General features: G+C 38.0%; 3 protein-coding genes across 4 annotated transcripts; 2 read left to right on the top strand and 1 right to left on the bottom strand.

Annotated features, from left to right (window-relative positions):
- Positions 1-4064: 4064 nt before the first annotated feature.
- Positions 4065-8459, top strand: LOC122043137 (pyrophosphate-energized vacuolar membrane proton pump). Its single transcript, XM_042603616.1, has 8 exons — positions 4065-4447; positions 5741-6315; positions 6436-6815; positions 6894-6980; positions 7067-7397; positions 7490-7900; positions 7981-8040; positions 8110-8459. The coding sequence occupies exons 1-8, from the start codon at positions 4201-4203 to the stop codon at positions 8314-8316; spliced, it is 2298 nt and encodes a 765-aa protein (XP_042459550.1). The 5' UTR covers positions 4065-4200; the 3' UTR covers positions 8317-8459.
- Positions 8460-10379: 1920 nt separating this feature from the next.
- LOC122043139 (protein S-acyltransferase 24-like) lies at positions 10380-13442 on the top strand. 2 transcript variants are annotated; one of them, XM_042603618.1, is made up of 7 exons: positions 10380-10844; positions 11018-11096; positions 11618-11695; positions 11787-11885; positions 11969-12047; positions 12134-12278; positions 12725-13442. In XM_042603618.1, the coding sequence occupies exons 1-7, from the start codon at positions 10591-10593 to the stop codon at positions 12864-12866; spliced, it is 876 nt and encodes a 291-aa protein (XP_042459552.1). In that variant the 5' UTR covers positions 10380-10590; the 3' UTR covers positions 12867-13442. The 2 variants fall into 2 exon arrangements, with proteins under 2 accessions (XP_042459552.1, XP_042459553.1); XM_042603619.1 differs by having other exon boundaries at positions 12841-13442.
- Positions 13443-13509: 67 nt separating this feature from the next.
- LOC122043138 (homeobox protein knotted-1-like 13) lies at positions 13510-17453 on the bottom strand. Its single transcript, XM_042603617.1, has 6 exons — positions 16668-17453; positions 15994-16114; positions 14643-14842; positions 14433-14564; positions 13997-14133; positions 13510-13856 (listed from the first exon to the last, which is right to left on the bottom strand). The coding sequence occupies exons 1-6, from the start codon at positions 17337-17339 to the stop codon at positions 13853-13855; spliced, it is 1266 nt and encodes a 421-aa protein (XP_042459551.1). The 5' UTR covers positions 17340-17453; the 3' UTR covers positions 13510-13852.
- Positions 17454-23198: the final 5745 nt, after the last annotated feature.

Consider the following 23198-nt stretch of genomic DNA (forward strand, 5'->3'; position numbering starts at 1 on the left):
TATTACTATAAGTTTGCACTGACGATAAATAAATTTTTTGCAACATATAGTAATTTATATACTCATCGTCAAAGTAGATTGAGTGATAAGAATATGTTGGAGAACACACTAAATATGTGGAAAATCAACAATAAAAATAAGGATTTCAAGTATATGTATGTGTGGAGAGTTCTCAAAGAGTATGAGAAATATGCTCTACAATCAGTTGCTCATTCCTCTAACAATAAAGCAAGGACATCCGAATTAGGGGAGAACACTTCAGCATTAAATCCAAATCCAGATACAAGTGTTAATATGGATGATTCTGAAGCCCGCATTTGTCCGATAGGGCAAAAGGCAACGAAGAAGAAGGACAAATTCAAAGTCAGAGAGTATGACACATTGGAACAAATTCTTTACAACGAATGACAAGATATTAAAGAATATCAAATAGAAAAAATGACTGCGCAAAGTTGAGATCTTTCATAAGGATTATGAAATTCTATAAAGAATACTAGTAAGATGACATCAGAACAACTTTAGATATATGAGAAAATGGTTGAAAAAAATTAAACATAGACATGACTTTGAGTAGATATGTTTAAGTTTATTTTTTATATATTATTATAATTTATGTCTTTTTATTTGATGTACGAGTAATATTTATATATTTTTATAAAAATTTAGTTATATATAAGGTAAATTATAAAGGAGAGATAAGAAATATATATAATAAAAAAAATATGGGACCCCCATGAAGAAGTTGTTGAGAGATTTTTTTGATAGTGGAGAGAAATGAAGGGGGTTTTACTTTTGACGTGGCGTTGATATGACATTGAAGGAGCTCCTTGAGAGTATCAACAACTATGGATGCTCTAAGCTTTCTATTGGTAGTTTGGTATCAAAATTTTAAAGTATTATTATGACCTTAAAACAAGGCATGGGGGTCCTATTTTGTGTTGGAGATGCGCACGAACTTGTTTGCCATCGTTGACCGCTGTGCAACCTAGGATGATGATTTTTATGAAGCTTTGAGCTCGATTCTACTCTAAATCAAGAATTCAAATGTTGTTTGAGGATGAGCAAATTTTTTAGTTAATTTGTAAGTTTTTGGTTCGATTATGATATCAATAATTGATATGTATAGTATCTTTGGAGGTACGTATGACAAACTTTGCATCGATTTGAAGTATCAAATGAATTTTTAGATTTATTTGGACATTTTTTTTAATTTTCAGATTGTTTAATTGAAGATGACTCACTTAGTGTACGACCCTCTAAATTTAAAATCTTGAATTCGTCATTATTGACGATCACCGGGGTAAATTCTAATAAGAATAAAAGAACTCCTCCTGAAAATTCATCGGAACACCTCAACCCCGTTCAGAAATCTTGTCCAAAAACAAGCGATGGTATTGTAGTCTTCGAGCATCAAGCAACCACCTTTCTCTTCCAAGTGATGATCGATGGAAAAATTTTGTGAAACATGATCGATCATCTCAGGGTTAACTGAGTTTGTTATTTTTTCAAAGAGAAACTCGGAGAGAAGGGGACTCTCTAAGTTGAAATAATTAAATATCTATGTTGAATATTAAAAAAAATGATAAATCTAACTAGTCCTAGGTGACCGGCTCAACCTTATGAAAATTTCCCACCACCCATTAAGGTAAATCGAAAAGTGTTCGTTGCAGACGACCCAAAAATCTAGCAACCTTTAGTTGCGCGGTCCATTTGCAGAAAAAAATTTCTACAAATCCGTCATAGTTGGAGATTAAACTGTAGATACCTAGATGACAAGTTAGATGTCCTACCGTAACATCATAACTCGAGAGCAATATTTATGTTGAATATAGGGATAGGAATCCTTTGACTTAAGATCTCTGGATCAATCTTAAACCTTGTTTATTCATTAATAAAATAGATTGTACCCTACCTATTTAACAGATAGATCTAACTCATTTCATTAATAAATTTATGGACCTCTCCAGATCTTGAAATTAATAAATTTATCGACCTCTCCTGATCTAAAAGATTCTGACTAGAGGAATACAGTAGACACCTCGTTTAGCTTAATTGCCAAGTCGTCATTATTATTATTCGATAAGCACGTGATTTAGTTACATGCAATAAATAATCGTATGGTGGAACAACCGTTCGTTAGGCCGTCAAAAATCATCTGGCCCAAAAGAAAAAAATAAAAAACTATATTTTAGAATTTAATATAATATTATTTTTTAGCCAAAAAAACACATCGCCCTCTACATTTACTTATTTTTAAAGTCATCTTAAAAAATTGTAAATTAACAAAAATATGCTTATTAAAAAAATTTATTCATTAATTTACAGAAATTGATATTTGAAATATTTGAAAATTAAAAAGCTGACTCATCGCTACACAAGGCTACTTAATTAACATTATAATGTAATCAATATTAAATTACAATATTACTTTATTTGATATAATTTTAAAATTATAATCTAATATAATTTAGATTATAAAAATTAATAAAATTTTATAATCAATTATATGGTCAATGCCATATAATCCTAATTATATTCTAAATTTAATATTTAACTAAAATTTAAATGTCTAATATAACTTTAGTTTATTTACTGTATCAATCACTCATCGATGTAACTGTTACTTCCGTTGATCATCGCTCGTCGTCCACCGTTGTCGGTGACGACTGTTGCCCATCTCTACCGTTGTCACTTCCGTTGACCTCTATTGCTGACTTTCATCGTCGCCAGAAGTCATAGGATATTCCTCCACCGTCGACCTCCATCATTGACAAATGTCACAAGATATTTTTATTATTTTATAATAATATAAATTATATTTTTTATAAAAAATAATAAACACTAAATAAAAATATGTAATGTTTAATAATATTAAAAAGACACTAAACAAAACAGAAGGTAATTAAAGATTACGTGTCTACAATCTTTTATCTAATAATATTAATTATATTATATAACACTGTATTATAAAAATTATTACATTAAAAGTATAATTAAATTACCCTTAATAAATTATAGCCCAATATCAATACCCCGTGGGCCACGATATCACCTTTGAGATGTGTGTGCCATGTTGATATCCTTCAACGTTGATTGCCTATCGCATATTAAATTGTCTTCATCCACCTAACCGCACTTTACAAGGTTTATTTTAAAATTTAAAAAGTGGGATAATATTTAATTCATCACTTGAAAACTTTCTAATAAAATTTTTAAAAAAACTAAACAATTTCCATTTTATATCCTTCACTATGGATCGTTTAGATCAACAAGAAAAAAAAAAAGACATTTATTAATTTTATACCAATCACTACTTCAATGATTACGATTATAAATGAATACTAAATTTGCTTAATTAATAATATTTTTAAAAGAAAATTGCGTGCTTAACATTTATAACACCTTTTGTTCTAAATAAATTACATATAAAAGATACATATTTAGAAGGGAATTTCATATTGTAAAAAATTGCCCTTTATTATTATTTATTTCCATATAAAATATATATTTTAAGTGGAAATTTTATTTGATTTTATCTTTTCCTTTTCTAATATTGTGGTAAATGATGATTTTTTAAAAATTAGAGAATATCAAAATATGATTTCCCTTCTCATTTATGAACATATAATTTTAAAAATGAAAATAAGGTCCCTTGTTATTCCATTTTGAAAATTACTAAAATAAAATATATTTTAATTTTTATCATAAAAATATTTTTATTTCAACATTGTGTACCAATGATGATCCTACTGTAACCACTATAATTATAATATGAAATAATCTATTAATGAGAATAAAAAATAGTTAGCTTCCTTTTAATTTTTTGTCTTAATTTTAATAATTAGTTTATATTGAAAGAGAAAGCTGAACACATGAAATTATTTATTTCTCATTTATTAATCTAAAAGAAATGCCAGCTGTCCTGTCACCAAAAAAGATTCTCCGATATCACTACCCAGAAAGACACCCATGGCCACTCTTTCTCCTAGAACAGCGGGCCCCACATATTCTCCTCGGGTAACTCGATCGAAAGGCCTTCCCTCGGCTTTTCTATATAAATAGCACAGATCCCGAGGCCTTTCGACTCCCGGCGTGTGAGATCGCGAAGTGAGGCGGAGCTCGGAAACCTTAGAAGCAATTTCGTCCGTGTTGGTCGATCGATCTCCGAGCGTATTGGACGGCGGTGTGGCAGATCCGGCGATGGGGGAGGCGATCCTTTCGGATATTTTCACCAATGTCCTAATCCCGGCGACGGCCGTCGTCGGGATCGCGTTCGCGCTCCTGCAGTGGGTCTTGGTCTCCAAGGTGCGATTATCGCCGGCGGAGGCTGACGCGGAGGGCACCGGCAAGAATGGGTACTCCGAGTACTTGATCGACGAGGAGGAGGGGCTCAATGATCACAACGTGGTCGTCAAGTGTGCCGAAATCCAGAGAGCCATTTCGGAAGGTGAGAGTCATCGCTAGATTTAATCCTTATCATTTTTTTGTTTGTTTCGGTCAGATCTGCGCGGTTCAGTATCTAATTCGAAGTGTTTGTGCGAAGTATCTTGTGCAGAAGCAGTATCATTTTAGATAACTGGATCTGCTTGTTTTATATTTGTTGGTTTTCTTCTTGGATATATTTTGAAGCAAAAAGAAATTTTTAGTCAAAATGGCTTTTTAAATCTATTTCAAATTTGTCGTGATATGCGCTCTCAAAACATTTGTTCCTGCCGAATTTTGTACACTAAGGAGTTGGAATCTCGATCAAAACTTCTGATCTATTTTGCACTATATTTACGTTGCTCCTTCCCGAGTTGTACATTTTCTCGATTTGGGTTCCTGATGGTTTCATGAAAATGCAAACTTGTTCACGGAATGATATTAACTACCCCGTACTATTATTTGGAAAAAGGAGTTTTGCTTGAGTTTTCTGGTTCTACTGATTAGTTTATGGCATCATTGTGCGTTATCCTGTCAGATCTAGTGTGATCTGCACAGATGCGCTGATCAGGGCTACTGCAGGTGAATTTAGTGGATCCCACTTCTTGTTTACTTGCATATTCGATTAATAAAACAGATTTTATTTACGTCTTACACTATTGATCACTATAGAAAAATGTGAATCAATGCCAACAATTGTACCTGCTTATCTGTCGTTTAATTTGTCACCAAGTGCAAAATAGATTTTTAATTCTTAGCTGTGCACAGCCCAATCAAATATCGAATCTCTTTGTAGTCTGGCCTTAAGTAGGCCAGATCTATCCCAGCCATAACAATCTGTAATAGAAGATTGAGACTCTATGTGTAGTTTAGGAATCAAATTCGTAAAAGTGGAATTTCATTGACTGTATGTGCAAACGGAGAAATTACTAGACATTACTTTTGTTTTTTTGCTTCCATCTCATCTGAAGGACTCTTCAGCAAAATCTACTTTTATATCTCTCATCTTACCACTAGTCATCTACTAGCATTATGATCGACTTCTGTGCTGAAGTCTTAACCAGGAAGTTTGTAAATCAGGAGAATAGGGGTCCTATAGAATTAGATGATTGAGATTGTGTTTTTTATGCAAAAAAACATTTTTGTCCTTTGATTATTCTTTATAAATCTTAGGTCTCCCTTTTGTATCTTTGTTCTCGAAAAACAAGATCATCAGTAAAGAATTAAGAGTTTTTCAAACTAAGCTTAAGTTAATTTCATGATTTTATAAATAAATTTGTCATATCTAACATGAGGTTTCTACTATCATTTTGGACAGGAGCTAGTTCTTTCCTTTTCACTGAATACCAGTATGTTGGAATCTTTATGGCTATTTTTGCCATACTGATCTTCCTCTTCCTTGGCTCCGTCGAGGGCTTCAGCACAAAGAGCCAACCCTGCACTTACAGCAAGGACAAGACTTGCAAGCCAGCCCTTGCCAATGCCATCTTTAGCACATTGTCTTTCTTACTTGGAGGTATCACCTCTGTGGTATCTGGATTCCTTGGCATGAAGATTGCGACATATGCTAATGCCAGGACAACTCTTGAGGCAAGAAAGGGTGTTGGGAAGGCTTTCATCACTGCATTCCGATCAGGCGCTGTCATGGGCTTTTTGCTAGCCGCTAATGGACTTTTGATTCTCTTCATTTCTATTAACTTATTCAAATTGTATTATGGTGATGACTGGGAAGGTCTTTTTGAGGCTATCACTGGCTATGGCCTTGGTGGGTCTTCCATGGCTCTCTTTGGTAGGGTTGGTGGTGGTATCTATACTAAAGCTGCTGATGTTGGGGCTGATCTGGTTGGGAAGGTCGAGAGGAACATTCCCGAGGATGATCCAAGGAACCCAGCTGTAAGAATCTTGTTGAGCATCTCTTTTTCCGTGTTTACTGTTTGCTTAATCAGTCATGTTATTGTCTTCTTAGTTCTTTAAAATGTTAAAAATGTATGCTTTTTGTTGTGTTGTTTACAGGTTATTGCCGACAATGTCGGTGATAATGTCGGTGACATTGCTGGAATGGGGTCAGACCTCTTTGGCTCTTATGCTGAATCTTCATGTGCAGCTCTAGTTGTTGCTTCAATATCTTCCTTTGGAATTAACCATGATTTGACAGCAATGTTATACCCTCTATTGATTAGTTCCATGGGGATCATTGTTTGTCTGATCACTACACTTTTCGCCACTGACTTTTTCGAGATTAAAGCCGTGAAGGAGATTGAACCTTCGTTAAAGAGGCAACTTATCATCTCCACTATCCTCATGACCTTTGGAATTGCAATTGTTAGTTGGGTAGCCCTCCCATCCACCTTTACAATCTTCAATTTTGGAGTTCAGAAGTCTGTCAAAAACTGGTAGCCTATTTCCTGCCCCTATCTCTTTTTTTTCGATATAATTTTCAAGGTAACTTATTGTATGAGATGGACTGGTAGGGAACTCTTCTTCTGTGTAGCAATTGGCTTGTGGGCTGGTTTGGTGATAGGATTCATAACCGAGTACTACACAAGCAATGCATACAGGTAAACAACAAACTTTTATGCTCCCAGTTGTTTGTTTTTCAGATAATCAGCTTCCTTACCTCATTTTCATGGATCTCTACATCCAGCCCTGTGCAAGATGTTGCTGATTCCTGCCGAACTGGAGCTGCCACCAATGTCATCTTTGGCCTTGCTTTGGGATACAAATCTGTTATCATTCCTATTTTCGCAATCGCCGTCAGTATTTTTGTTAGTTTCAGTTTGGCAGCCATGTACGGCATTGCAGTTGCCGCTCTCGGAATGTTGAGCACCATTGCCACTGGTCTTGCCATCGATGCCTACGGGCCTATCAGTGACAACGCCGGTGGAATCGCAGAGATGGCTGGTATGAGCCACAGGATCCGCGAAAGAACTGATGCTCTCGATGCTGCTGGCAACACCACTGCTGCTATAGGAAAGGTAAATGATCAAGTCTTGGATGTGTCTTATGATCTTGTGATTCCTTCACAATGCCAATTTGTAAATCTATTCACATGTTATCATTCTGTCAGGGTTTTGCTATCGGTTCTGCTGCCTTGGTGTCCCTTGCACTCTTTGGTGCCTTTGTGAGCCGTGCGGAGATCTCTACTGTAGATGTTCTAACACCCAAGGTTTTCATTGGACTGCTCGTCGGCGCCATGCTCCCTTACTGGTTCTCAGCCATGACCATGAAGAGTGTCGGAAGTGCAGCTCTCAAAATGGTCGAAGAAGTTCGGAGGCAGTTCAACACCATTCCCGGTCTCATGGAGGGAACTGCTAGACCAGACTACACAAACTGTGTCAAGATATCGACCGACGCCTCCATTAAGGAGATGATTCCTCCCGGTGCGCTGGTCATGCTGACTCCGCTCGTCGTCGGGACGCTCTTCGGAGTTGAAACTCTCTCTGGTGTCCTTGCCGGCTCTCTTGTTTCCGGAGTTCAGGTCAGTAGATCTCCTCGCCTCAATACCATTCAAATAAATTCCCGCCAATTGATCAGAATTCCAAACTGTTTCATCCACAGATTGCCATCTCTGCATCAAACACTGGTGGTGCATGGGACAATGCAAAGAAATACATTGAGGTAAACCATCTAAGTCATTAAAGTTGATCGACTATCGACTTATCTACGAACTGTGTACTCTTTTATCAGGCTGGAGCTTCGGAGCACGCTAGGTTGCTCGGCCCGAAGGGGTCAGACCCCCACAAGGCCGCCGTGATCGGCGACACGATCGGTGACCCACTCAAGGACACATCCGGGCCATCCCTAAACATCCTCATCAAGCTCATGGCCGTGGAGTCACTTGTGTTTGCTCCATTCTTTGCCACTCATGGAGGCCTCCTATTCAAGTTATTTTAAGCTGCATTTCATAGAGGTTGCTACTAGTTATATCGATGCTTATTTGGCTCAGAGCATTACAATTTTCCTCCCTGGATTACTATATTATGCTAATAATTCAGCATGTGCTTAATTCAATCTTGAAAACTATGGTTTATTCTTCAGTTTCTGCATATAAAAAAATTTATTCCTAATTTTCTTCTCGAATAAAGATGTGATACTGATAACTATTCTTTTACGTTTATAACAAATATATAAATTATAACATTTGGTCAGTTCGTAATCGACGATGTTTTTTTAAAGATTCAGACATGTTTTCCGTTTTTACGGGCGTTTAATATGTAAAGTCTCATATAAACAATTTACCTAGTTTAAAAATAAAAAATAATAGTATTAATAGCTGAATTATAATTTTTTTTTTAAAAAAAACTAAATTACTGAGTAGTGAAATTAAGCTGTGTTTGGTTTAAATTTGTCTGTCGGAATTAGAATAGAGTTAGTTAGGGGTCAATAGAAATTAATTAATTTTTTTTTTTTAACTATTACTATAATATTATAATTGAAATAGCTAATTGAAAGGGAACGCAGCAATAAGTCATTATCTAATTATAAAAATTTATTTCCTTATTTAATTGTCAGGATTGTATTATCAGTATTTTTTTTTTAACTATTACTATAATATAATAATTGAAGTCATTATTTAATTATAAAAATTCATTTTCTTATTTATATTTTATTCTTATTATTCAAAGATTAATCATGACAATTAATTCATGTATATTGAGTTTCGATTTTTGGCGGATTAAATAAAAAACAAGTACGTGCCGGAGTCGCCTAGGCGACTGCTCTTTCTCTTTTTTCCGCACTAGAAATGCCCCCGCATGATATATTATCATCATGAGGTCTGAGATTCGAATCTTGATAAAATTAAGGTAATGTCTCCCTTATGTACTAGTCATTATTCCAAAGGTTAATAGTCATCAATGATTTACCTCCTTCGTGTTGACTCTAGGACGAGTTGGCGGGGACGCTGGGGGCGAGCGTATTTGTCTTTACCATCAGATTGAAAAAGAAAGGTAAATACCTCCCTTATGTGCTAGTCACTATTTATAAAATTAGTAGCAGTCGTGGTTTACCTTTTTCGTGTTGGTCCTGAAACGGATTGGTGGGGACACTGGAGGTGAATGTATTCATCTTTTGTCACTATATCGAAAAAGGAAATCTCACGGGGGTATTTGACATGATAAATGATAGTTACGTTTATAGCTGAAAACGCGGGATCAAACCACTGGGATATCAGGACGTAAATCTTCAGACCCTGTGTATCTCACCTCACCCACCACTTACCATCTTAGCTACCGTGATTTATCTCCCTTGTGATGACTTTGGATTGAGTGTTGCGGGGGCGCTGGGGCAAACGATTTCACCTTTTGCAATCAGATTGAAAAAAAAAATCCCACGGAATTATCTGAAATGATACATTTACCGTTGAGAACGCGGGGTCAAATTATTGAGATATCGGGACATAAATCTCCTGATCTTGTATATCTCATCCCACCCATCACTTACCCTCTGTTTGGATGGGGTGAGGTAAGGTTCATTAATGGAAGGGGATGGGAGGGCAAGGGAGGGAAAGTAATATATTTATCTTGCCCTTGTTTGAAAGGGAGGGAAAGTTCAAAGGGATGAAAATGAAGGTTAAATATATAAATTTACAAAAATATCCTCTTATTTTTTTAATAAATCTGCATGTGAAAATATAAATAAGGATAAAATTGGGATAATTTTTTCTTACCCTTCTTTACACCCCAATTTAGGGGTAAGGAATTTCGCTGTTCCCGAGCATGCAAGGGGAAGCTTTACCCTTCTCTCCCCTTCCCCTTCATGGCTCTCTCTCCCAGACAAGTGTAAAAAAATTTTTTACCCATGTTTACTTTTCCCTTCCTTTTACTCACCTCCTCCCAAACATAGGGTTACTCTCCTCGTTATCATGATTTATCTTCCTATTTTGAGTTGAGTAAGCAATTTTACCTACCTCATGATGATTTATCATGATTTTGAGTTGAGAACATGGGATCGAATAATAGAAATATCGGAACGTAAATCACCGTACCAACCTCACCCCACCCACGGTTAGGCGCCCAGATCGAAAAAGGAATCTCAGCAACCAGATCGAAAAAGGAATCTCAGCACTATTCCTAATGCCCCGTAATTTACCTCCTCCGGCGGGGCGCTGGGGGCGACGTCCTACGGCTAGTGGTCGCCGGATTGCGTTGCGTGGCGGCGGCGAGTACGATGGCTTCGGAGATCGAGGTGGTGGACGAGGGGGCCGAGGTCGCGGGAGGAGCAGCGCCCGGCGAGAGCGGACGAGTAGTCTTCCAGGAACGACGTGCGCACTGCAGCTGCGTACGGCGATCTGGAGAAACTCCAGCGCCTGGTGGAGGCGGAGGGGGTGCTCCGTCTCCGAGCCGGACGGGGCCGGGTACTACTGCGCCCTCCAGCGGGCGGCTCTCAACAACCGCACCGCCGCCGTCCAATGCATCATCTAGGTATTCCTCTGCCGCCTGAGTAAAATTAGGGTGTTTTCTCTTCTGGTTCTCGAAACCTCTAATTCCCGTGACGGATTGTTCCCCCTTTGCCCCCTGTGGGATGGAGTTATTGTGCTTTTTTTTACCTTTGAGTTTCTGTCAGATTAAAAGCTAATTTTTGTTGTTTGGATCAGCATAGAGGAGATGCAAACGCCACTGACAACACGCGGCAAACAGCACTCCCATTGGAGTGCAGTGCGAGGACACATCCAGGTGCTCGAATTGATGTATCAGACTTATATGGATATCAGGCCTGTTTCTCCTCATGATTACCGTGAACAAAATCGTGACTTGTTAACAGCACTTCATATTTGTTCTTGTCTGATCAAACAACAGCGAGACGGCAATCACTCTTCCCTAGTGTGTGTCAAACAACTCGACTTCAAGATGTTTGTGTCAAATTTATCTATTTTGTTCGTCTGAAGTCTATATTGGCCTTCCATAGACTTATCTGTGGTTTGATGTTTGCACAATCTTCAACCAGTTTGCATGAATGAGCTTTTGTTTAAATGAAACTTCCTTGTACATCTTGTTCTCCTAACCTATCTCCCCTAATTTGATCCTTGATCAATATGATTTCCTTATTCACGTGTCATTCATTGGAGATCTTCATGAACTAGGTGCTTTCTTTCCATATTGAAATTTTCAGAACAAGAAATGCCGACCAGTAAGCTAGGTACTTTCTTTCCACATCCTTGATCAATATGATTCATCTTTGCTATTTGTGCTTATAGGAACCTTTACTAAAGACAGAATTAAATCACCCTTCACTGTTGGCTGGAAATTGGTCCCAGCTGTGTGCAACATGCAAGGTAAATCTTTTTTTGTGTGCATCGAGGCAAACTGACTCCGTTTATCATTTTTCGGTTGCATTTGATTTAGCTGGTTTGAATTGATACTCAGATTGTCAGGCCAGTACGCGCGAAGCATTGTTCCACTTGCGATCCTTGCGTCGAACAGTTTGATCATCATTCTCCTTGGGTATCTAATTGTAATGGCAAGGTCCTTTACACTCTTTTAGTTCTCTCTTTTTTCCGAGCTCTATCATAGTGTTATTCATGCGATAAATGGTCATTAATCTGCAGAGAAATAAGTGGGACTTCTTGATGTTTCTCCTTCTTGAAGTTTCTGTCATGATTATTACTGGTTTAGTTGCCATTACGAGTATGTCTCTTGCAGTAGGCTTTCTTTTAAGCTTCGTACGAGATACAGTGGCATGCTCACTGAGAGGAACACTACCAATCCTGCAGGAATAGTGAGGGATCCTTCCGTGCGTTCTTTAGGTGGATGGTCGAGTCATAATACAACAGAGCATCCAAGAGCCGTAGCATTTCTAGTAATGGACCATTTTCTTTTCTTCGGAGTGGCGGTTTTACTTTTGTCCAAGCATCCCAGGTATGCTATTACATTCTCTCCTCCACTTCGCGGAAAAGTGATTTCTTTTTGGATTCTACACCATACCATGACAATCTTAGAATCACATAAATTGCCATTTCCTTTACATTATGCATAACGATAAAGGGCTAGAGAAAGGTCAGACCACATTGGTTCTATTGTATATAGTCTTGTCTTGTATTTTGCAAGAGGTTGTTATTGTAATTTGAATATGTAATTTTAAGGTCATATGGTAGTAACTTTACCATTGCGCCAATGCTCATCTTGAAAACAGGTTTTGTTGCAATTCTACGAATTCTCAAAATCATAAACGACTATAAAAAATATAATTATTTCTAGCACCAGCTTCTTAGTTATTGCCTTGTGGGTTCTCCTCAAATGAAGTCGTTAGCTGACATGATTTTAAGAATTCGTTAGAATCACATAGCTTTTTGTTTTTCTTCTAGTCGAGGTTTGCAGGCAGATGAACTGTACGACGTTCTTCGATCTGTTGCTTTAGATAACCCAAAGAGAACCTATATCTCACCATTTGCTGCAGCCAACATTATTTCTCGTCTTCCAGATCTCGCGGAACATAACAGCCAATGAAATGGCAAATGCTAGGAGATACAGCTATCTTAGAGGGCCAGACGGGCAGTTCAGAAACCCGTTTGATCATGGAATTCGCTAAAACTGCTCGGATTTCCTTTTCAAAGGATACAATGAAGATGAGGAGGTGAAGGAACCGACACCGCCATCCGAAAAGACGGGGATGACTCAGATGACCGGAAACTTGAATTTGCAGAACGGAGAGCTGCATTAAGTAAATGGACATGGCGACTGTCATGCCTGTGTCGATGTTCAAGTTAATGGGCACGATAATCCCTCCAAGTGCTGCAATGAAAGAAGCAAGAGTGACAGCATGCCTCTCGGGCTTGGCTCAGGCCTCGGTGGTCGAAACAATCGGCACAACTTGAGGATTCTTCCATTGTGATGCTCAATGCTGCAGGAGCTTCAACTTCTTCTTCATCATGATCATAACTATTGAAATGGTTTGTTGCATTCTTGAGGGAGTCTAGACCAAGACTATTGTATCGTCTGGAAGCAGTTTTGCCTTATTCTTTGACCTCATGGGTGTTCCGCCGAACGATAAGATTGTTTATGCCAAAGAACATTCTCGGATAAGAATGGATATAGTTGAGAGGAAAAGGAATCATCACTTCCCTTCTGAACATTAGATTGTATAACTGTCTAAATTTAAAACAAAAAGCTTCATCCACATAATCCTTAAAACATATTTGTCTTACCGAATGCAAATGAACATCTACTTATATTCACAAGCCACATGTATACATAATCCTGAAAACTTACTCCACCAATTTGTAAGTGGACAAGAAGAATTTTTTTCAAGATTTTCTCAAACATTTTTCTTTTAGCAAAACAATACAAACCTGTAGCACTGGCTCAAAACAAATCAAATCATCCTCCTTTATAGAGATTTAATATTTAGTCATTAGTTTCTGGAGGGAGATTGCTTCACTTGATGGAAGTTGTGGATTAATTCCTGGCAAATAGAAGGCACCAACAATGTCTCTCTATCTGCACAGTTTATGAATAATATTAGCTGAAAATAAAATGATGTAATTAATACATTGATTAATCCTTTTGTTTTTATGAAGATCAAATATTTTACTATATAAAAATAAATTTATTTATTTTTATTTTTTTAAAATGCAGACCTTTTGCGCTTGCTCTTTAGAGAAGTTGATGAAGAGGGATTGCTATGCCAGTTCCTCTTCCTCTGGTTGATGAACCAATTATTAATCTGCTTTAGCTGCAATCCTGTTTCTTGCACTAATCTTGCTTTGTCATCCTCCTACATTAGTGGAATAGAGATGAAATTATGGAAAATTAATGTATCGCTAGTAAAAACACCTCTGTAAACCGACTCGATTTGATCTGAAGACTTCAATTTTCCATATGGTCTATGTCAATGGAATAGAGATAAGCTAATGTCTCAATCATTTACAGTGAGTTAGCTTCATTGATTGGATTTGAAAGCTTGAAGTTCTCTCCTAGAGATGAAACAAATGTCTCATTCATTTATGATGAGTTATCCTTTGTTTCACTCCAAAAGAACCTCACAAACTGACTTAATTGGATCTGAAAACTTACCGTTGGATATGGCCACTTGGAGTGGGACTGCCACCAAGCTTTCAGCATAGAAGTGCTATCACCTGGCAGTTTCCCAGCTCTTCTCTTGCGAAGAATCTCGTCTCTGATGTCTATAATCTTATCCTTGTACCCCTACAACACAAAGAACAAGAAAAATTAGTACAGATACAGTTTCTGATCCTGCAAAGAGCTCTTAGTCAATGAATCTACCTGTTTTAGCTCAAGTTTCAGTTCCTGTCTAACTCGTTCCATTAGGCCTCTTTCACTCTCTGTTGGAACAAGTGGGCCAAATCCCATGCTGTCTGGTCCATCAAAGCTTCCATCAAACAGATTTGTTTCACTATCGACCTGATCGTCGTCGTCATCGTTATCAGACATAGTTGCACCTGTTCCTTCCCCAGGAGAAACACCTGTTGCATTTGCCATAGTTGAACATTCATGATATAAACATTTAGGCCCTATCAGCATGTATCCTTGCAGTGATTCAAATCATCATCATGAAGTCAATATCTAACCTATCTAATAAGGGTTGGTTACAAGATAGTGGTGTAACTTCAAGAGTTTTATGAATTAAAGAGTTTTATGAATTAAAGATGACGTTGGACACTTTTCTAAATAACTTAAATTTTTGGATTATTGTGAACCAATCAAATCATAAGAAAAAAAGATGACCATATTTAAATTATAGCAAACCAAAAAAATCTTGATGAATTTTATGAACTAAAGAAAATGACGGATACTTTTCCTAATAACTTGAATTTTTGGAGTATAGTGAACCATCAACCCATAAGGTCAAAAAAATTGATAGAATTAAAGAGTTATGGATATATCCCACTAAATAGGGTCAACTATATGTATCCTATTATGCCATTAGCTTTGATCCTCTACAAGATTCTTATCTATATTAAATAATTTTTTATTATTTTATTGTTGCTATATCTCTTTCTCGATTAATGTATAAATAGATTAAATATTAAAAAAGTTAAATTTATTAGACTAGTGAAAGGTGTAAAAGATAAATATAATTTGCATAGAGCTCAACAGAGAGGGATTCATCTGGTTGATCCTAAAAGTTGGGATGAACAAAGCTTCATGATGATAAACTAGCAACAAAAGAGTTATGCTAGCATTTTTCTTCCTCAGCTCCCCAGTAGGGAGTCACTAGATGAAAGGAAAAGAGAAAGAAAGATCAAAAAGCCACCACAGACCCTCTTTTTGCTCACTTAGAGAGCCCTCAATCCAAGTGTTGAACAAGAACCCCAACTTGCTCTTCTTCGAGAGCTCTCATTTCACTCCTCTTTATGTTTATGGAATTCTAAACCTGTGCCAGTCAACAAAGGTATAGTCCGACTCCATCTAGGAGGATAAGACTTGGTTACTATTGTTGTTGTTGCTAGTTAACAAAGGGGGAAAGATGGGCTTTGTGCTAGTACCCCTGCGTGAGCAGAGTACATTCCATGACAACTATTTTGATGAGAAACTTAAGAAATTATCAAGTCTAGACAAAGATGAAGCATTTATTATATGGAATCAGGATTTATTAAGAAGATAGGACAAATACCTGTCAAGCTTTGAAGTGCTTGCTCAAGCTCCCAACAAGCCATCACTGCCTCCATCGCATGCACGCGTACATGCTGCTGAAGCTGTTCTTTGAAGGAGCAAAGCAGCAAGACGTAGTGTGTCTAACCAAACCATCAAATGTTTGTTTCAGGCATCAGGAATCAATTTTCAATACAAAGAACCAAGCAAAAAGACCAAGTACTTGAGCAAATGATGGCAGAAGAAAGGTAGAAGGTCGCATCTTCTTAGGGAAAAGTTTGAGCAGGATAATAAATAATTGATCAATTTTAGAAGGATGTCAGACAAAGTGGCAGACAACATAAGGAAGAAGAAATCTTGTGCTTCCTTTTCATTTCTCAATCTTCAGCTAAAAAATGAATTTAAAAATAGTTATAAGAAAAATTATGGAGAGATTGCTAAGCAAATCCTCATCTGAAGCGAGCATATCAAAAGTACAGATATCGTGACGTAGAACCCAAGATGCGATTGGGAGCTCCTCTTTTTCAAATTTTTTATTGTGATTGAGATGAATGAACACTTTTCGGCTCATCTCCAGATCAAGTTCGTAACGAGAAACGAATTAAAAAGAGGCGAGAAATCAGCGCAAGAAGCCAAAGGAGTTGGATTGGGGGAGGGAGAAGAATCGACGGAGTGATGAATCGCTGGAGTTATTACCATGAACTGGTCGAGCTCCTTGTCGTCGCCGAGCATGTGGCCGCCGTTGCCGAGCACCGAGTACTTGGACACCACGTGCTGCGATTGGGCGAGCTGAGCGTCGATCCGGGGCAGCTGGTCCACCGGCGTCGCGATCCTCAGGCACGCGACATGCGCCGACAGGAGCTGCTCGTACAAGGGGTGCCCCAAGATCTCCGCCTTGTACCTCGCGTTCTGCCACGTCCCCTCCCCGGAAGCCGCCTCCGCGATCTCCCCGCGCGCGCCAGAGATCCCCGCGGCGTCGCTCGCTGGGGCGGGGACGTCGTCGTCGCCGCCGCCGCCGCCGCCGTCGCGATGCAAGATCGGGGGGCGAGGGAACCAGTGTCCCGCGGACACGGAGGATTCGGAGGTGGTCTGGAGGTGCAGGAAGCTCCCGTCGCCGAAGGGCTGCCCGTTATCCGGTCGGACAATTCCGCTGTTGAGCCACGTGGGCCCGGCGCCCTTCACGAGGCGGTGGAGCTCCTTCCCGCCCTCGTCGTCCTTCACGGATCCACCGGCATCGCGAACGGAAAAATGGTGCATCGCTGTCCTGAGCACTGCCGATCCGTCGCCTCCCCCCAGCTGATGCTGCTGTGCCTCTGCCGCGTATGGCAACGCCGTCAGCTCCCGCGGCAGTTGGTTGTGGTACGCCATCGAAGACTCCTCCGCCGCCTCTTCCGGAACCCAATCCGAAGCGTACTGATCGATAAAGGAGAAGCAGAAGGAGGAGGAGGAGAAGGAGGAAGGAGGAAGAGGAAGACGAAGGCAAAGCGACGACGAAAGAAACTACAAGTAGAAGTCACTTTCCCACGGGAGGATACTTCTCTTTGCCCCCCAAACTTTACCAGAATTGCAAACGCCTCCCTCGAACCATTAAACCAATGGTGGCAAAATAGAGTTCCTAATGATTATAATAGTTTTTTAAAAAATGAACGGCATTTTAATAATTTTAAATATTTAAAGATATCTTTAAAAATGTTATGATATTTTAAGGAAAAAGACAAATTGGACATATAATATTTTTTATTTAAAAAATAAATCAATCTCTAATCAAATTTAAACCGTCAAATAAAAAAATAAACTTAAATAATTTTAATAAATTCGATGGGAAAACTGCAATTTCCCCCGCCAAAAAATCTCTATATTTAATTTCTCAATCAAATCCTAATCGATCACTAAGTATCCGCCAGAGAGACGATCCGACCGTAGCTTGCCCGCTTCTCCAGATCAAACGGCCAGTACATCGACACGACGTGAACTTGGCTGATAATGGAAGACGCGTTGGGGAGAAGGTGGGCCAATGCACGTACTCCACGTGTGTATACGGCGGTATGACCGGCGTGGTCTGTTGCGCCGCCGGTTCGCGACACGGCTTTTGGTGTCCTGTGCTTTCTATGCTTCATACCTTGGAATTGAAATTTGAACCGGAAATTAATTTAAATTATTAATATTTGAGCGAATTTCATTTATTAATAATTTTTTAAAATTATTAAAAAGAAAGAACAAAAAAAATTGGGGAGAGGGTGGTTGTTGGTCCCCCTTTAACGCCACGTTTTCTAATACCGTTAGCTGACGGTTGCTTATCATTTTAGGCATCCATTATTATATAGCAAAAAAAAAATCTTAAAAAATAAAATAAAATATTTTATATATTCGGAAAAAATTATTATTATTATTAAACATTTTAATTTTATGAAGCACATGTAATTATTGAAATTACTTTCCATATTTTGTCCAATATTCTCAAATTGTAGGACCGTTATGTGAAGCCGGTGGCGGTGTAGCGGCGTTACGTTATTGGGGGACCACGACGCAGCGGAAGTTGTGGTCCTGGTCCCGGGCACTACGCTAGAGGTCGCAAGGTGTGGGTCCCGTGAGGTCCCCGCGTTCACATGTGGTTTTGATTTGTCCACGTGGCTGCACACTCAACGCAACAAGAGAGTTCACCCTCACCCACGCATCCCTACTCACACCTACTGAAGCAATAAAATAATAATATATTCTTTATGTAATAATTTTTAAATATTTTTCGAGCGAGAAAGAGATAACGTCAACCTGAAGCACGTGCGTTGACTCACAGTAATTCGAAGTCAAATTAAAAAATATACCTATTGACTATGACTAATAATCTATTTCTACTTCTTTCTTCTTCAATATAGTGATGTGCCTATTTTACCCTTGATAATTGTATAATTGACTTGAAATTCTAATAGGGGAAGAGTAATTTACAAACTTGAATTTAATTCAAATTTTTTATAAAAATAAAAAAAAAATCATTTAGAAAAGCTGGAAACTAAGTACTTTATCCATAAAATAAATCTCAGAAGGATTTTTCCTTTTTAAATGAAATAGAGTGAAATAGTCATCTTTTTGACCATCTTTAATCTTTCAATTAGGGAGGGTGATAGTAGAGATTTGAATTAAATTTTATATCCTCCATATTTATTCTTAGCTAGTATATTTATCCTCATCCTCGTCTCATTAGATTTTCAATTTTCATCTTTATTTTCATTCTCATATTCATCGGGATTAGATATTCATACTGATACAGGGATAAAGGGAGCTCACTAAGTGTGAGTCAAAGACGGTAATAACAATCAACGTGAAAATCAAAGTCAATGTGAACAAAGGAAGGAAACCGTTGACTCACTAAAGTCGTCCTAACGGGTGGCAACAAGTCGTGTAGGCATGAAGGATCCGATTGGCCCGGAGTCTGAGCAGATCGCTCATTCGACTGACACGACTATAGAGAGGACATCAGATGCTCACAATACCAAGTGAATGCTAGTTCGACCGGACTGCTTGTCTGGCCAGGCACGGGACGACCTACTGAGTCGAGCGACTACGGAGAAGAACAACCTTGAGCGACCAGGAGGGGAATCCTGGCTGAGCGGCTCCCCCGCTCAACCAACAGGGGGACCCCTTTCATATCTCGTTGAATCATTCTGGGAGTCAGTGCCACCGATAGAGGGACATGGTCAACATGCAAATCGTACGACGGAAACTTCTATTGTTATGTCAGGGATTTACATGCTCTGCTAAGAAATGATGTCAGAGACACTTTTCTTACATGTCTTTTCATAGGATAGTTGGGAAAACATGCACGTGCCTTGAGAAGCGTACACATCTGCCACTAGAGCATTGTATAAAGGAGGCTTCATGCACTGACGGAGGTATGTATTATTTGTGATTGAGCTCCTGTTGTTGCTACAGTTCATTGCCGTCTTTTCTATTATTTCAGGACTGACTTGAGCATTGGAGGCCCAACGCTAGGGCCCCCTTCCTTGGCCCGACATTGACATTCTTTGTGTTACACATTGGAGCGGAGTCTCCACACAGTTAACCGAGGAGTCACATCCCCAGCTAGTCGTCTTCATCACTTTCGGAAAGAATCACATGCTATACTGTATCCATCAGGATCAGATATTCTTTATACTAATAATTTTCTTTATTTCATCCAACTATCCTGATCCAACAAAAGTATATTAGAATTAATATCATATCTAAAAAGAATATAAATTAAACGTCTCTAGTTAACTCCCTAATTTAACCCTATTCAATAAAAATAAAATTAAACATCGACAAAATATATATATATATATATATATATATATATATGATTTTATCAGACCTGGATATATATATTTATGATTTTATCAGACCTGTCTTTATATCCGATTATTTGAATATCCATATCAAATTATTCGATTATTTAATTGGGTTAAAAAATCTCTCTATACTCTCCTTTATTAGAATTGTATATCGAATTTTCTATCAGAAGAATTTATCATCCCTACTTTCAATTATTAAGACAAAATATAAAAACGGCTACTACAAACCATACCACACCTTTAGTCATGAAATATTGTATACTGTGCCCCCGGGATATGGTGTAGCTGGTCAGTGCAGTCGTATTTTGTTCGTAATGGACAAGGGTTGGCTTAAGGTAAGTGTCCACAGCTTGCCTATGGCCCCATCATGGCGTCTATCTACTATGCTCTTTATTTACCTTCTCTATGATAGATGTGAGACCCATTGATAGGGAACCGCTAATAAGACGGTTCCACATTTTATGAAATATTGTCAAATTCCAAGGTTAAAAAGTTTAGTAAATATGGAGAGAAAAAAAAATATTATAGATGTTGTAGAATAAACTCTTGACTCCTGACTTGGTACTTACTTTTCTATCTTTGGAGGTCTTGAGTTAAACCCTAAGCGATACCATAAAGTCAAGTCCCTCTTTTGTCAAAAGCTTCCTCCTGCTGGTGCTGCTTGATCAGGCACCAGCTATGGAGGAGGTCGGATTTGGGCATCTTGTTCATAATTGAAGGTCAGTGTCCTGCCCAATGGGAGGCATAAAAGGAAGCTGCCCCTCTGACGAGTCCCTGAGCAGATCCCCATACCCTGTCCCTATTCGCGCTCAGTCCCTAAACCCTAAACCCTACTTCCTACTCCCCCTACTCGCTACTCCCCAGGGCCGTGGCGCCAGTTAGGGTTCCGTAGGAGGGCACAGAGGTCCCCCCACCGCCCTCCCTGCCACTTTTGTCATGGAATCGCGCAGCCTGAGCTACGCCAGCAATGATATTAACCAATGCTGCGCCATCGCTGCATGGCCGGACGCTTTCGGGGCACACTGCGCAAGGGTTGCCCTGCCATGGACGTCCTTGTCGCGCTCCAAGTCCGAGCAGATAAGGAACCCTTTCGCAGCGCAATGGAACAGCGACAGCAGCAGCAGCGAGGACGTGACGAGGCGCGGCTCGATCGCTGCTCGCATTTTGCTTGTCCCTCCATCGCCCAAAGGTCTTAGGAAATGCGGGACTGGGTGTTTAGGGTTGTACAAGAGCACTCGCCTTTCGAGTTTAGATTTTGGGGTTTGGAATTTGGGGTTTAGAGTTTAGGGTATATCATTCGGGTTTAGTGTATTTTAGGGTATTTCAATTCTGACAGCAATTACTGACAGACATTATGGCGTGCAATAGCAAACGAGGATAAGCACTGTAGAAAATTGAGGCATTTTTCTGATGTAAAATTAAAGAAAGGACGACCCACATTTGTTGTCGTCTGCCGCGAGGCCAACGATGAGTCAGAGGCGGATGAAATTGAGTTGAATAATATAATATGAAATATTAATATTTAAATTCGAATTTAAAAATTATATACGAGTTTGATTGGAATTATTCGAATTTTAATTCGAACAAAATTAAATTATAATTTGAAATAATTTAAATTTAATTCCGATTTCAATTATTTGAATTTCAATTTTAACATATTTAAATTAAAATTATGTGAAAATAATCAGAGTGCTGCTTACTAGAGATGATAATGGGTCAGAGTTGAGATGGATTTGGTCAAACTCGAGATTTGTCCCGCTTCCCTTTGGACTCGCCCTATCCCACCCTGCGAATCCGACAGGATGGATCTAGGTTAGATCCACTAGACTTGTTATATTTTATTTTTTTTTAAATATAAAATATTTTTTTAAAAATTAATTAAATATTAAATTTATTTTGAACATTTATATTAATAATATTTTATAAAAAATATTATCACAAATTAAAATCTATCGATTTTGATTCAATTAAAAATTAATTATCATTTTTTATTCAATTAATAATTAATAAAAAAATAAAAATATTATTTACCTTGAGACCCATTTAGGCGGATCTAAAATCACCCCGCTAGGACAAGTTTATTACAGGATCAGATTTCAACCCGTCTCATTACCACTCTACTTATTGTGAGCTACAAGTAATTCATAAATAATAGAGTAAAATATTATGAGTTTAAATTTAGTTTAAAAAAATACCGAACATGTTTTTAATTAAGTTCAAATTTGATAATTCTAAATATATATATATATATATATATATATATTTTTTTTTTTTTGACCCGACTTGAAAAACTCACGCATAAGCCCTTCAAAAATATATATGAAATTCAAATTCGATTAGAGTCTTGAAAAATATAAATGATTTTGACTTGATCTCGAAATAAAATTGAAGTTCGAATTTGATTCAATTTGTTCTAACTTTGATTCAAGCACAATTAAATTATAATTCTAAATAACTTAAATTTGGTTAAAGTTATTTGGATTTTAATTTGAGTGTATTTAAATTAAAATTATTTAAAAAAAATCAAAGTTCAATTCAAATAAAATATTATGAATTTAAATTTGACTGGAAAAAATTATGGAGCAGGTTCAAATTCAGTTAGAATTTGTGATAATCTTAAATACGAATCAAATATTTCGAGAACTGACTGCAAAAAAGAAAAAAAAAAAGAAAACAAAAAACAAAAAACAAAAAAAAACTGATCGAATTTCAACTCTGGCTGTAGGGGCAATTGCTAGTGAGCTTGTAGCGGCTGCACGAGCTACCAGTTAGCCACGAGCTCCTCTTTCCCGCTCTTTCTTTCCCATGAGTTCATGCCTCTTCTATCCATCTAAGCAAATTCTTAATTCAATCTTTATCACACTATCAAATCAAAATACTTTTTAGTGTCGATATACTTCTG

The sequence above is a fragment of the Zingiber officinale genome, chromosome 2A (assembly GCF_018446385.1).
Source record: "Zingiber officinale cultivar Zhangliang chromosome 2A, Zo_v1.1, whole genome shotgun sequence".
Taxonomy (NCBI): Eukaryota; Viridiplantae; Streptophyta; class Magnoliopsida; order Zingiberales; family Zingiberaceae; genus Zingiber; species Zingiber officinale.

What these genes read in the sequence shown, in the direction of transcription:
- LOC122043137 (XM_042603616.1), top strand. Translation starts at nt 4,201, where the DNA reads ATGGGGGAGGCGATCCTTTCGGATATTTTCACCAATGTCCTAATCCCG. An exon ending in ATGATCCAAGGAACCCAGCT is followed by an intron (nt 6,316 to 6,435) that starts GTAAGAATCTTG and finishes TGTTGTTTACAG; the next exon opens with GTTATTGCCGACAATGTCGG. An exon ending in CTCTTGTTTCCGGAGTTCAG is followed by an intron (nt 7,901 to 7,980) that starts GTCAGTAGATCT and finishes TTTCATCCACAG; the next exon opens with ATTGCCATCTCTGCATCAAA.
- LOC122043139 (XM_042603618.1), top strand. Translation starts at nt 10,591, where the DNA reads ATGGCTTCGGAGATCGAGGTGGTGGACGAGGGGGCCGAGGTCGCGGGA. An exon ending in CCGTCCAATGCATCATCTAG is followed by an intron (nt 10,845 to 11,017) that starts GTATTCCTCTGC and finishes TGTTTGGATCAG; the next exon opens with CATAGAGGAGATGCAAACGC. An exon ending in TATCTAATTGTAATGGCAAG is followed by an intron (nt 11,886 to 11,968) that starts GTCCTTTACACT and finishes ATTAATCTGCAG; the next exon opens with AGAAATAAGTGGGACTTCTT.
- LOC122043138 (XM_042603617.1), bottom strand. Translation starts at nt 17,339, where the DNA reads ATGGCGTACCACAACCAACTGCCGCGGGAGCTGACGGCGTTGCCATAC. An exon ending in AGGAGCTCGACCAGTTCATG is followed by an intron (nt 16,115 to 16,667) that starts GTAATAACTCCA and finishes TGGTTTGGTTAG; the next exon opens with ACACACTACGTCTTGCTGCT. An exon ending in TGAAACTTGAGCTAAAACAG is followed by an intron (nt 14,565 to 14,642) that starts GTAGATTCATTG and finishes TTTGTGTTGTAG; the next exon opens with GGGTACAAGGATAAGATTAT.